General features: G+C 44.8%; 1 protein-coding gene across 1 annotated transcript in view; it reads left to right on the plus strand.

Moving 5' to 3' along the window:
* ABTB3 (ankyrin repeat and BTB domain containing 3) overlaps nt 1–13680 on the plus strand; it is a gene marked incomplete at both ends in the record, with an annotated part of 166557 nt that overhangs the window by 110730 nt on the left and 42147 nt on the right. Inside the window, one exon of the mRNA XM_082280575.1 lies at nt 9419–9571. Coding sequence (XP_082136701.1) covers nt 9419–9571 — 153 coding nt within the window. The remainder of the gene's footprint in view (nt 1–9418; nt 9572–13680) is intronic.

Genomic DNA, 13680 nt, shown 5'->3' on the forward strand with positions numbered 1-13680 from the left:
GCATTTTGTTTCTTTTCAAGTTTGGGTCGCTCTGTGAGCATGTTTGTCACTTTTTGTTCTGTTATTTCCAAAGTATGAAAAAAACCAGAAGGGAAATGACAAGAATCCAGAATTTTCTTTTTTTTTCTAAATTATTTTTAATTTCATGATTTGTCATCCAGTCTTCCTATTGTGGAAGACCTAACTCATGTCCAAGAGTGGTTAGGATGCACAAAAAAATTTTTTAAAAATTAGAAAATACTCTCACCTGTAGTTCCTATCTGTGGAAATAATGCCACTGGAACCAGAGGAAATATAGGGGTGAATAAAGCTGAGCCTCTGGTTTTGTAAGATTTCTTTAGACTTCCCTGTGCAGAAGTGAAAAGGGCAGGGCTATTTGACAAATCACTTTCAGCATTTGCTTTAATAGGTTTTCCTTTCTCTGAGGTCGCCTTAATACACGTCCTCTTCATTACAGCACTTGAAATACTGATTATTTAAAATGATTGTTCCTCGCTTGATTTTGAGTACTCCATCTGGCAGGACGCCTTCCCTTGGCAGGGCAGTGAACGACTGCGGCGTGCGGTGAGGGCCGGAGCAAGTACTCAGTGTTATTGCCAAGAGCCTGTGGTCACTTCTGGAAGGAGCAGACACATCTCCTGCTGCCTAATCAAACATGCATTAGTACTTAGTGCTGGAGTGGGAGTGGTGCAGGGCTGAGTATGAGCCCGGATATTTCCATGGAGCTATGCTCTGGAGTTTCACCAGCTGGATGTAACCATCCTGTGCTGCTCAGAAAGGAGAACAGTGAGGCCGACTTCTCTGTAGTGCTCTGAGGAGCCTTACTGCCCATTTCCCATGTTTTGGTTTTTTACATGCAGTCATGCTTTGTGGTCCATGACTTATCTCTGGTGCTTTCAGTTTCCATGGTGGGGGTTTGAGCGTTGCAGGGAGAGGGGTTTGTTAAACATGACACATTTATATGCAAAATATTTGCAAGATTTGTGGTGTATCTTTGTGCTGTATTTGCTCTCCAGCTGCGGCAATTGCTTCTATTTTGTAAGAAGCCCCGAAGGAAGCAAGAGGGTCCAGGCATCTTTCCCCATCCTTGGTGTCTCTGTGTCCCTGCTGGTGCAGAGAAGCCAGGACACTGTGGATCTGGCTGTAGGCAGTATTTTCACGAAGTAGGACTTGTCCTTGGCTCTTTGTGAAGCCAACCTGGCTACTGTCTTGGCCCCCTCCTCCCTGACAGTGCAAGCCCAGGGTAGAGAGGGTTGTGGGATGCAAAGAATTCTCCCAGCACTTGCAGGGCTTGGTGGCACGATGAGACCATCCCATTCTTCCCACTCATCTCCAGCCCACCTGGATTTTGGTCTGAACCAGGCTGAGCTGCAAAGGCTGTACATGTCCTCCTGCAGAGGCTGGATATGGGAGGGGAATCCAGTACGGTGGCATTGCTGTCTGGCTTAGCACTTTCCAGCTCAGAAAGCAGTACCTCCCTCAGAGTCTTGGGGGACAAATGAAAAGGGATTTTTACCTTTGAATAAATCCGGCACTTCGTTTCTAGGGAGCGTTTCTCTCTGTTTGCTCTTCATGGAGATAAAGAAATGAGAATGCAGTGTTTTTAATAGTGTTTATCTTTACAGAAAATAAAAGGGAAAAAATGATTATATAGTGAAACTCTTGTTGCAGGGGGGGCTGCTTTCATGGGAGTGGGAGGAATGGAGAGTGGCCAGAATTGCTTAGAAAACCTGAAAAATGTTCCCTGCTTCCTAAATGCCAACAAACCTAATCATGAGATGGATGTGTGATCCCCTCCCAACCCAAACTCATGCTCCTTCAATCTGGCCACTTTGGCAGAGGCTCTCTTGAGTTTTTGGCACCAACACAAGCCAGTTCTGCTGACCCCGGATACCATGTAGATGGCTATTTTGGCAGGCATGGAGATACAGGGAGAGGGTGGAGCTCCTCGTGGGGTCCCCTTTCCCTTTTGTACCCAGCTGGGATGTGCTGGAGCCATTTATCTTGTGCTGGGTGTTGTCTACAAAAGCAGTGCTCCTCTAGTGCTTCCACCTGCAGGAGGCTGTGGATTATTTCAGTTTGTGATTCTTTTGCTTTCCTGGAAATTAAAAAAAAAGAGAAAGAACTGTAGATGATGGTACTGTTGTCAAGATTCAAGATTTCTTTCTTGCTTGCTCCTTCTAGCTTAATAAAAAGATCTGTCCTGTGGTTATGTTTGGCTTGTCAGCCCCTATAATGCTTCCAAAATTATTGCAAGTAATTTCTTAAGCACCGGAAAGTGCAGAATCTGTAGTTGCAGATTTGTGTGATGTTTTTTTTCCTTAAGTGGTTCCTTACCCACTTTTATCCACAGCTGTATTGACAAAGTCCTCATTACTTCCTGACTTACCATGTTCCCCATTAACAACTCGTTGAGAAGCTGTGGCTCAGCAGCTCAGCCCACCCAGAACCACCCATTAATTCTGCTCACAGGCAGCAAAGTCCCTTCTCCCTCTGCTGCTCCACCTTGGAGGAGCTTTAGCTCCTTTTAGCACCTGGCAGCTGTTAGCTTTTCTCCTCCAGTCTTTGAGCTGATGGATATGTGTCTGCTTTTAGCCTTCTTTTCACTTTTCCTTAACTATTATTCCCTGTATGTGGAGCAATCCCTTAGGAAATTCCTGTGGGATGTTATTGCTTGCTTTTCATCTTTCTGCCTGCCTTGCATGCTCACATGGACACACACACAAAAAGATACATGTTCCCTGCACGTGCATACACGTGCTAATTGTAGACTGTGGTCATTCATGATTAATGGAAAGAGTTTGAGTTATCATCTCAATTTTGTTTCATGCTTCAGATAGTTATTAGTATAGCTGGCTAATTAAAGGGGTGCAGTCCCTCTAATGAGAGGAGTGTTCCACTGCTATAAAATAATGTGAACTCTTTCAGAGTATTTTCCTAACTGCTACAGCCATATGTGTAATACAGATGATACCTACAGAACAGTTTCAGTAAGAAGATAACTAGAGAAAAGTGTCCCTGATTTAAATTATTATGTGGTACAAACTCCATGGGTAGGGCAGTCTCCAGCAAAGACCAGAAGAGAGTGGAGAGAATGGTGAGGAATGCTAATGAAAAACAGGTAGAGCACTGGGAATACAGAAGTCCTGCAGTGAAACCTGAGTGAACCTGTATATGCAGAAGGGATTACACATGCTTGATGTGCCAGTATGCCATAGGCCCATGTAACCCTACCTATTTTTATCCACTGTTTGTTTGGAAACTTCACATAGTAAAGCTATAGCCTTGCTGAAGTCAAAGTTGAAACCAGGGTTGATTTGACTTGGAACCATGAAAAGAAATCCCAGTGCATCCTTACCTAAATCCTCTAGATTTGCATCCTAAATATCAAACTTCCCACTTTCTAGAAATCCCTTCAGCAATGTTGCTGGAGCTGCCTGCAGTGTGTGAGATGGCACATTACATGAAATAGTTCAGGCATTATTTGTAGCTCGGCTGTTACACAGCATATCCTTGCTGCACTGAGTCTGTATTTTACATCTAATTTACCAGCTGGACTTCTGCTGTCCATGGGATGGCTATAGCATTTTTTAGATAGAGAAAACTGCGTGCAGCCCTGTGAGAACAGCATGGTATCCAGGCCGTTCTGTGCTGCACTCTGAATGCCGTGTGTCCTCAGGGATTTATGCCATTGCCAGTCATGTCAAATCTGATGTCAAAACTGCCAGTGAAATATTTCCCCGTTGTGGTTGCTGGCTGAGTCATCACTTTGACTCAGTTGTGTTTCAAGTCTTGGCCATTAATGTTTTTAATGTGGGAAAGGCAGCAGGGACAACTCATTCCAGCCCTGGATGTGGGTTCAAAAACCATGATTTGCAGATACCCATTTGTGGACTCTGGAGCACCAATGTCTTGGTGCACAAAAGCCTAAGGGTAGATCCTCCATTTGCCTAGGCAGGTCTCATGAGGTTTGTGTGAGAGCAAGGAGGTTTGATCCTTCAGCCTGAACAAAATGCAGAGCTGGCTACTTGGGTCACTCTTAGCTGGGCTTCTGGGGTGGCAGAGCAGCTGCCTAGCATAGAGTGGCTGCATGAACTCACATGGAGCATCAGTCAGCACTGCTGAGTTTCTGGGAAGGATTGGGACTGGCAGCTTTTTGAAGGCATCGAGAAGTATTTGCTCCCGCTGGAGACAAGTAGCTTATGGTGTAAATATAAATGAGTTTTGCAGCCCAGAAACCCATCTGAAATGTGTGCTCTACATTGGAAAAAACCATGCTTTTCTGTCTTTCAATAATGCTGAAAATGGACTAGCATTGCATATATGTTTTCACTGTGTATTCCAAGTGAAAACTTGTCAGAACTTAGGACGCTTTTCAATTCATATATTGGGATTTACTTTAAAAACCACCCATGAAAACATAAACCAAACAAATATAAAGAGATTTCTACAATGTTAAAGTTGCTGACTCATATCTGCCAAGAAAAAGCATCTCCCTACCTTTATCTAGACAGGCTTTTTCTCATAAAAGTACAGCCTTATGCATCTGAGGAGCACCTTTAACTCTTGGTAGCTTTTGCAAATTTAAACAGCAGCAACCTCTGTGTACCCATTTGCCTGTCATTGCCACAAAGGTTGGCAGTCAGCACTCCTTGGCTGGAGTGAGAGAAGAAACTCCACATCTACCCCCCCACCCTCCCTAGCAGCCAAAGGATCCTGCAAACAGACATCATCCAAAGCAATTGTAGCAATTGAACCAAGTTAAAGCAAAGTCCGGTCTGTTCAGCTGTGTCCACTTCACAGCTGGTGAAGCTGAGGGAGGGACAACAGGAGGTAGCTGGGGGAATTAATATCTGAATAGGATTAGTCCTCAGGAATTTCTCTCTTCCCATTGTGACTATCAAGCCACTCCTTTCCCTAAAGTTTGATTTAATATAATAGGCAGTGAATGAGTGCATGTGGTGGGGCAAGGGCTCCATAGGTGTCTGGAGAAGAGCAATGTGAAGTGCCCCTGGGAAATAAAGAGGCTCTTGTGCTGCACTTGAAATGATGATTTTTTCCCTTGGAGCACTGTGATTGTATGGGAATCTCTAATGTTCACTGATGAGCTCTGGGACCTGGAGCATGCTGCAGGCTCTGCTGGGAAGAAGGGGCTGGTGGACCATCCAGGGTTTGTGAGTCTGCGTGAGGAGCATTCAAAGGTGATGAGTGCCCTTACTCTCTGCAGGGGAGAGGGGTCAGCTGGTGAAGGGAAGAACTGCTCCAGCTGCTGGAAATCAAGGAGGGAGTGGTTGTGTGTAGTGGCCCTGCTCTGGGCAGAAGGTGGACTGTGAAGCTGGTCAATGGCCAGCAGGGATTCTGCACCCTACAAAAATGGTAGGAACTGTGACAAACCAGGGCCAAGAATTATTTGGATCTGGAATTTGTCAGAGTGCTGCCCATAGTGCTTTGCATTGCAGCAGGTGGTGTCCAGCCAGGAGCTTCATCCATCTTCTCACAGACCCATGCAAAAATAATGAAGCATCCTATTGCATTTTATGGTGCACATTTCTCATGGTCTTCCACCTGACAATTTCTCCTGTTTATATACAGGTATACTGCTACCATAACAACAATAACAATAATAGTACTACTACTACTGCTAATAATAATGAAAAAGCCTGAGTTATTGCATATGCATGACAGAACTTTTAATATCTCTGTGTGCCAGCAGGTGAGGGAGGGGGAGTGGTGGGCAGCCCAGGAAGGCTGCGTGTGGCTCTGGAGGGAGTGCAGGCTTTAGGGAACCCCTCATGCAGTTACATTTACATTCCCCCCATAACATCTGCTTTTCTGATGAGTCATTTTGTAATTCAGAGCGCCCTGGAGACATCAGCCCCACAAAACCAACATAAGGTTGAGGTCTGGTGGGGTAGGGAGGGGTCGTTTGCCCACTCTAGAGGGAGGGTGCTGGCAGGGAGCTGCAGTGTGTGAAGGCAGCGGGGAGAAGGACCTCTGATAGCCAGGACAGGAGAGGATGGTGAGGATTTGTCCCCTGTGGGGCAGTGCCAGCAGGGTGTTACCTGCAGATGTCTTCAAGGCATAGGAGCTTATGGGCCCATGAGCTGTCCAAAAATAGATGTGAGAGGAGTGCTGGGTGGCAGGAGGGAACAGGGAAGGATGCTGCCTGGGAGGAGGAAGCAGAGATGTGAGGGTTGGTGGGGCACTCATAATTACCTTTTCTGATGAAGTAGGAGAAGGCATATTACAAGAGGAGCTGGCTACCCCCTTGCCAAGGACAGGGGGACAGGGCCCAGAAGGGTCCAACCCTTTGGGGATCTGCTTTGTGTTGTCTTCCCCCAGCCCTCCCCCACCTCCCAGCTCTTGTGTGTGGGATGGGAATTGCTCTGTGCAGAGACTTCTCCCTGCATCTGGATCTGGCATGTTTTTCCATTTAGATGTCAGCTCAGGAAAATACAAGTCTGTGCCAAAAACCTTTTTTTTTTTTTTTTTTTTTTAAATTACTTAAGTCTGTACTTAACTTTAAACTGCAGGGAATTAGAGGATGGATGGATGCATTTCAAGTTAAGCACAGGTACAAAGAAGGGCTGGAGGAGGAGGTCAGAGCATGCACTCACCTGCAGCCCAGGTAAGGTGCTTGTGCAGCTGAGCTGCTCCTGATTTCCCATATCCTTCAGGCAGAATCAAGCCCAGCATGTTCCCACCATGTTAGATTCATTTAACTAAGGCATGTGCTTCCAAAGCATGTAACTAGGTGACTTGTCTGCTCTGGAACACAAAATTACTGAATTCTCCTGGTTGGTAGCTGCCTTTGTACCAGAGATAAATCAGTGTATATGCCAGTGATGTGATGCATTTGTCTAACCCATTTTCACACAGTGCCATTTGAGAAGTGAAATATTTCTTGCTGATGTCACATTGTCTTGTGGATTATCACACCCTTATAACTCTGTGTTCCTCTTTCCTCTTTGGCACACAAGCAGTATTTAAAAGAAAAAAACCAGCCCTTCACATGGTGCACAGACTCTTGAAGGGTATTTTTAACCTATTGCACTCAGCCATATTTGGTTCTCTTCTCAAAATACAAATTTCCTGACATGCTGAGATATGCAGTGATGATTTTTTTTTCCCCCCTTGGAAAAAGGAATGTAATATATTGTGAGCAAACTCCATATCCTCATCTAGGGACTGAAATTGGACTTAATAGAAAATTTCCCCGCTTCTGCAGAACACTGATTCTCTTCCCTCTTGGGATTTATTGCACGAAATAGCCGTGTTCATTTCTATTTCTTTGTTGAAATTTGCAAGACTGGGAAAGGGGAAAAAAAAGCAATTTTATAGTGCAATTATCTGAGTTCCTGTAAATATTTTTGTTTGCTTTTCTCCTTACTGTGGTGGGGCAAATTTTATGCTGGGTGAGTTTCTGACCTGCACAAGAGGAGGAAAAAGTGTGAACCCCTGAGCCCCCTGTTCAGCCACAGCTCTCTGCTTTTCTGTTTGCCCAGCAGATGTTACAGGAAGGTCCTATACAAGCCTGTCTTCATTTCTCTGATCCGAACTGTGTTCACTCATGCAAAACATAACCTCAAATTGAGTTTTCCTTTAATTGTATTCCTAGAACCAAGTTACGTCTGCAACTACATGCAGTTTTACACTTCCAGTGTGATTTGCAGCTCCCTTTCTGCTGTTTGCTCAGCAAGTGATGAAAAAACTCCCACTGATCACTTGTTCCCAGCTACTTAGTGCTTCAAAACAGGATTCCTTCTGCTCTGAGGATGACCTGGGGAGCAGTCACCTTCCAGGAGCAGATACACCTCTCCTTCCCCCCTTTCCTTCCTCTGACTCCCACCACCCTCATGACATATGAGCGGGGTTAGGAAATTGTTTCACGGGAGCTGTGGGAGATGATGTTCTGTCCTTATCTGCCTCCTTATGTGGTTGTGGCAGGTCTGGGGAGAGCAAAAGCCTTGGAAACAAATGCAGCCTGGTCTTGAGGTGACGGTGATGTGTTTGAATAGAAAAATGATGGAAGTGGCAACTCAGCCAAAGATGTCATATTTCAAAAAGAGGTTGTTCATTTCAGTGCCTGTGAGATTTGGGAACACAGTCCTAGTGTCCTAGGGAGAGTTTGTGGCCTCAGGGCTTCTCTGTCCTTTGGCGCTTCTGAAGTATCTCATCCCTCCTCAAGAATATTAATATCAGAGCTATGTTAAGCCAAGTCCTGAAAAAGGGAAATAAATGCATAAAGAGCTATAAATAGGAAAAGGATATTCCAGAATCAACATCTTCTTAAATAATTTTTCTCAGGGTAGATCCTTTTGAGGTGAAGTTGTATATTTAAAATGTAAAATATTTGCCTACTCTGCACCTAACACAGACTTTTTTTCCTTCCTCCATGAAAAGGGACCACAGAAGGAAAGGCAAGCAAGAAACTTGCTGTGACCTTCAAGGTGTTCAGCTGCAGTTATTTTATTAGTTTTGTCTCCAAAATAGGACTTGAAGCTATGGTTTTTACTTACGGTTTGGCATCTTTCTCTTGGTTCCCAAATAGTTCTTAGCATAGATGGAGCAAACTATGTGCATGCCTCATCTACAGCTTGGGCAGCTCTTGCTGGGACACAGGGCTGTCCAGGTATTGTGGAGTGAAGGACCATGTCTGTGATAGTGCCCAGACTCTGTGGGGGTGCAGCCCAGAATCCCAGCATTCACTTTTGGGGGCAGTTTTGTATGTTTTTGCTCTCTTGGCAGAACAGCTGGCACCCGAAGGTATAGAGGTTTGATACTGCTAAAAGTGAGACCGAGCAGTCTGATTTCTGACCTCACTCACAGATAACCTTCACATTGGCTGCAAAGTCCCCCACTTCCAGGGCTAAGCTCAAGGTGCCCATTGCATTGGCAGGAGATGCTGGAGACTTCCTGGGGCATTGCCTTCCCTCTCCATCCTTGCATCTCCGTGCTGGGGCATCCCCTCTCTCTGCCCACAGCCGTTCTCCTGTCCCTATTGCAAAGAGACAGGGGAGTGAACCCAGGCCAGCGTGTCAGCCAGAGCGGGACATGGTCCTGTGCCAGCCTCCTGCCCTCTTTTTGGGATTACACTATGTGAAGGATGGGAGGAGGGCTTGCCAGTCGAGTGCACTGACCTCGCAGGAGACCCCATAAATGAGCATGGCTCATAAATCTCACTCTCCAGATAGTCCTGCCCTGGAGACAGGGTGAGACATCTTGATTCAGACCTATTTGAAAATTACTGAGCTGGTTTGCTCTCCCATTCTTTCGTTATCCTTGCTCCCTTCTCTCTGTGTATATTTTTATTCTCACACACATAAGCTCACACACGCACCCCCCTGCTCTCTGCTCCTCTCTACCTGTTCCTGTGATGCTAGTGTGCTGTGGCACTGATGTCTGTGTGCTCCCCCAGGCCGTTCATCGTGCTGCCTCCGCTGATGGAGTGGATTCGGGTGGCGGTGGCTCACGCGGGGCACCGGCGCAGTTTCTCGGTGGACAGCGATGACGTGCGGCAGGCGGCCCGGCTCCTGCTGCCGGGAGTTGACTGCGAGCCTCGGCAGTTAAAGTAAGTCCACGGAATGCAGATCGGCTGCTTTGTGCAAAACCTGTCTCTCTTTCCTGGTGAACAGCGGGCGGGCAGAGGGCTCTGTTGTTGCCTGGGGAGGCGCAGGGATGCTCCGGCTCGTCACTGCGTGTGTTGCAAAATCAGCTCCTGGTATTTGCTCACATCCGTGGATGAGCTGGTTGCATGGTAATGGGTGCCTGACTATCTCACAGCTGGATCGAGCCCATAATCTGCTCATCAGAGCTTACATGGTGGTGGGTTTTTTTTTTCCCCCTCTTCCTGTTAGGTTCTGCTTGCTAATGAGGGGCTGAAACCTTCTGCTAATTATCTGATTCACATTGCTTTGCTATGAAATGCCAAAATGTAACTGGCAGGGCTGCAGATATTTTTCAGGGCTTTGTTTTCAGCATTAATGCTTAAAGGGCGCATTTAAACTTAGAGGTAAGACTACTTCTTACAGTAAAATTGTATTTTTCATGCTAATGTCAGTTCAAATTACTTGTAAATGTCAGCCTAGATAATTTGACTTTTTCGTGTTTCAGATGTGACCTTTTAGTTTTCTAATGAAGTCTTAAAGTATTTATTGCCAGGATATGTTTTTATTGTCTGTTTTGCCTTATATTATTATGTACTTGGATAAAAGTACATTCTAGGACTGTTCTGGAGTCAAGAATATGTTTGGTTTTGATGTTCATATGAAAAGGCATTCTGAATCTGCCAAAGCAGAAATGATTCACTGCTGTCGCTTCACAAATTTGTACTTAAACCCCAATTTTCAGCAGTCTGCCTCTTGATACAGCAGTAGATGCATCCTTTCCTGCAACACAGAAAGCAGAGGGCTGACTTACGTGATTAGCTGTGACAACCTGCATGGGAGCAGCTGCCTTCTGCTGAGTCTGGCCTTGACATGCTCTTTCACCAGAGAGTGTAATACTTTACTTCCAGATCTGCATAGGCTTTTTATAGTCACAGCTATTCAATATTTAATCGAAGGAATATATGGAATTTCAAAAGCCAAATCATGAGCGTTTCAGGTTTCAAACCTTGGCTGTAATTGCTTCCCTTTGCTGTGACCACCTTGGCCCTCGTTTCCAGAAGTGCTGCATTCTGTGTCCCCACTGAAATGTCAGGACTTACAGATACAGGTACTACACACTGTCTGAAGACCTGGCACTTGGTTCTGAAAAGGCACAATTAATTTAATACCTCTCCAAGTATTTAGGTTGGATTGCAAATAAGACAGTAATGTTTCTATTCCATATCCTTTGTCTTAAAAATTAAGGTAAATACAGTTAAATACCTGTGGATTAAAAAAAATCCAAGTATTTAGGTTGGATTGCAAATAAGACAGAAATGTTTCTATTCCATATCCTTTGTCTTAAAAATTAAGGTAAATACAGTTAAATACCTGTGGATTAAAAAACCCCACAATATACCACCCAAAGTTGTATTTTGACTCTGCGTGTGTGTATATATACATATATATATATAAAAAAAAAATCTCATCAACTGTTAGACAATTTTACAGGAGTTTCAGAATAATTTGAACTTGTGGAGAGTTGTGTTATACTGCAGAAGAATTTATTAATTATGAGGAACAAATCAGCACTTAGTTTAAAGTTGCCATCAAGAATTCATTTCATAAGAATACAAATGATTGTTGTTGTCCTGCTTGTCTTAAACGTGGGACTGAGCCTGGAGAGCACAGCCTGAGATTAATCAGATGAGAAAAAAACCATTCCTGAGACAAACAGTGAATTTTAGAGAGACCAGCCTTTGCACTGTGCCTGTATTTGACTGCAGGGGCTGGATTCATCCATTCATGTCCCAAAATGGCAATCTCTGTGCTGTGCTGGCAGATGAGTGTTCGTGTACCTTGGGTTTTGTTTTGAGGTCTGTGCCTACTGCTGGCGTAGTGCAGCAGGTTCTTTGCGTAGCTGCAAATAAGACCCTGGCTCCCTGTAATCCTGAGATCAAAGAGAAGACTGAGCTTTTCTGAAGAATAATGTGAGTCATCAGGATGCTAATTTGGAACTTTGCAGCCTGTAATTTTTATTTGTATTCAGCAGACCCTCAGCACTCCTGATTTTCATAAGCCAAACATCACCCCTTCACTCCTCCCCATTAGGGAGGGTGTCTTTCCAACTCTTAACTCCTCAAGGAGCATCAATTCCATAAATTCTAACACTGGAGGAGGGAATACAACTTTGCAGGGGGTGGCTTTTCAAATAAGCTGTGTGACAGACGGAAGCTGGAGGATTTTAAGTGCAGTTAGCTTGATAAATATTGTGACTTCTGTAGGAAGGGTTTCTTAAGTAGAACCTTGAAAAAGGTTCAATTTCTAGGCTTTTCATAGCCGTGTTCTTTAGTCCCTAAAACATAGAGACCTGAACCCAAAAGTTCCCATGGGTCTCGGGTGATACTGCATCATTCCACAGTGTTGATTCACAACCTGTCATTGCAAGTGCATAAAGCAAAATCAGCTTCCAGACTGGCAAAACATGCATATGGGGAAAGGGAGAGATTGGCAGGATCTCAAAGGCTGCGAAGTTCAGGATCAGTTTGGATAAAACTCAAATGTTCAGCTTCGTATCTGAACTACAGCATGGAGATCTCCCCGCAGATTCACTTCCCAGCACAATCACATACTCCAGCAGTGAGGTTCCCATTCTGTGGCTTTGTAAATCATCCCTGCTTTTTTCCTGCCTTTCATTCCTCTCTTTAGCCTTTTTTTCTGAGCCTTTTTAAAAAATCCATCGCCTTAATCTCTTGCAATGTTTTCCTTTCCTGAAAGAGGAGCTGCTCTTGCTCTGGGTAGAGGAGTGAGGGAAGCTGGAATCAGTCAGGAGCTGCCTGTCTCCTTCCTGATCTCTTTTTGTTTTACAGCAGCAGATCTGCTAGAAATTTTCTTGCCTTTTGCCAGCTTTGGGAGATGAGCAGGGACGTTAGTGTTCACCTTTCCCTAGGAGTGAAAGCTTTAGACAGACCAGTTGTTTCCACCTTTTGCAAGGACATAGGTTTCACAGATGGGTTGAGTGCTGGATGCACAACAGCTCACTGAGATGGCAACCCAAGTTGTGTCCAAGATATTGTCATAGTGGGACAGCACCCTTAAATACAGCCTCGCCTATACCCGGGCCCTTTGGGCCTCCTGAGGCAGCTGGATGTAGTCAGTTGAGAACTGTGTGCAAGGTGGCTGTCTGCTGGCATGAATAATGAACAGGGTGCTCTGCTCCCTATTCTAGACCTTAGTGAAGGCATCAGGGATGAAGGTAATACGTTGTCAAAAAGGGGCATGGTGGTAAAAACTGTTGACCTGCCTTTCTGTTGTAGTAAGAAGCCTGCACAGACACTGTCTGGCTGCAAACAGATGTTGGCTTCTCCTCATCATCACATCTGCAAGGGATACCTTTCCCCTTGCTCCAGCTAAACACAGGAAGCTCTTTGCATGCCTTTCCTTCCTCCATTCTGTGGGATATTTGTTTGTTTAAAACCAAGCCCAGTGTGCTAGGCATGTGGTGGGGAGGATCACTGGTGCATGACTGCATCTGGGGACTGGAGGCTGATGGCAGAGAGACAGAGAAAGAGAGGAGCATCCTGTGTTGCTCAGCACGAAGGCTGCTGTGCCTTTTATCACAGTCAGGGCTTCATTTCTGGTGGCAATATATTGTGACAATCCTGGAGGACGTAAAGATGGTGGAACACCTATGAGAGGTCTGCATCAGTGCCAACAGAGACCATCACCCAAGAACTTAAGTGAATACTTTGCCTCTAGTTTGGGGGAAGAAAATCCTGTTGGAAAAGGAAAAACAAGTAATAGCAACAACGTTAGGAAAATGGAAGAACACTAATCAAAAGAAGAGAAAATTATGCAGCTTGATGTACTCAAATCAGGATGACCAGATAACCCCTATCCCAACAATGAGAAAAAGCTGCCTCACATAATCAGGGGGTCGGAGGGAAATATTTTTAACAAAGCCTGCAGCGATGCCATAACTCTAAGGATTAATAATAGTAATGCCCAACATTTGAAAAGGATGAAAAATGATCCAAGGAAAATTCCAGGCTGTTAGTGCAAGGCCTTTGAATGTTTTTTTCAAGCAAAGACT

This window comes from Coloeus monedula (assembly GCF_965178545.1).
Source record: "Coloeus monedula genome assembly, chromosome: 4".
In the NCBI taxonomy this organism is placed as follows: domain Eukaryota; kingdom Metazoa; phylum Chordata; class Aves; order Passeriformes; family Corvidae; genus Coloeus; species Coloeus monedula.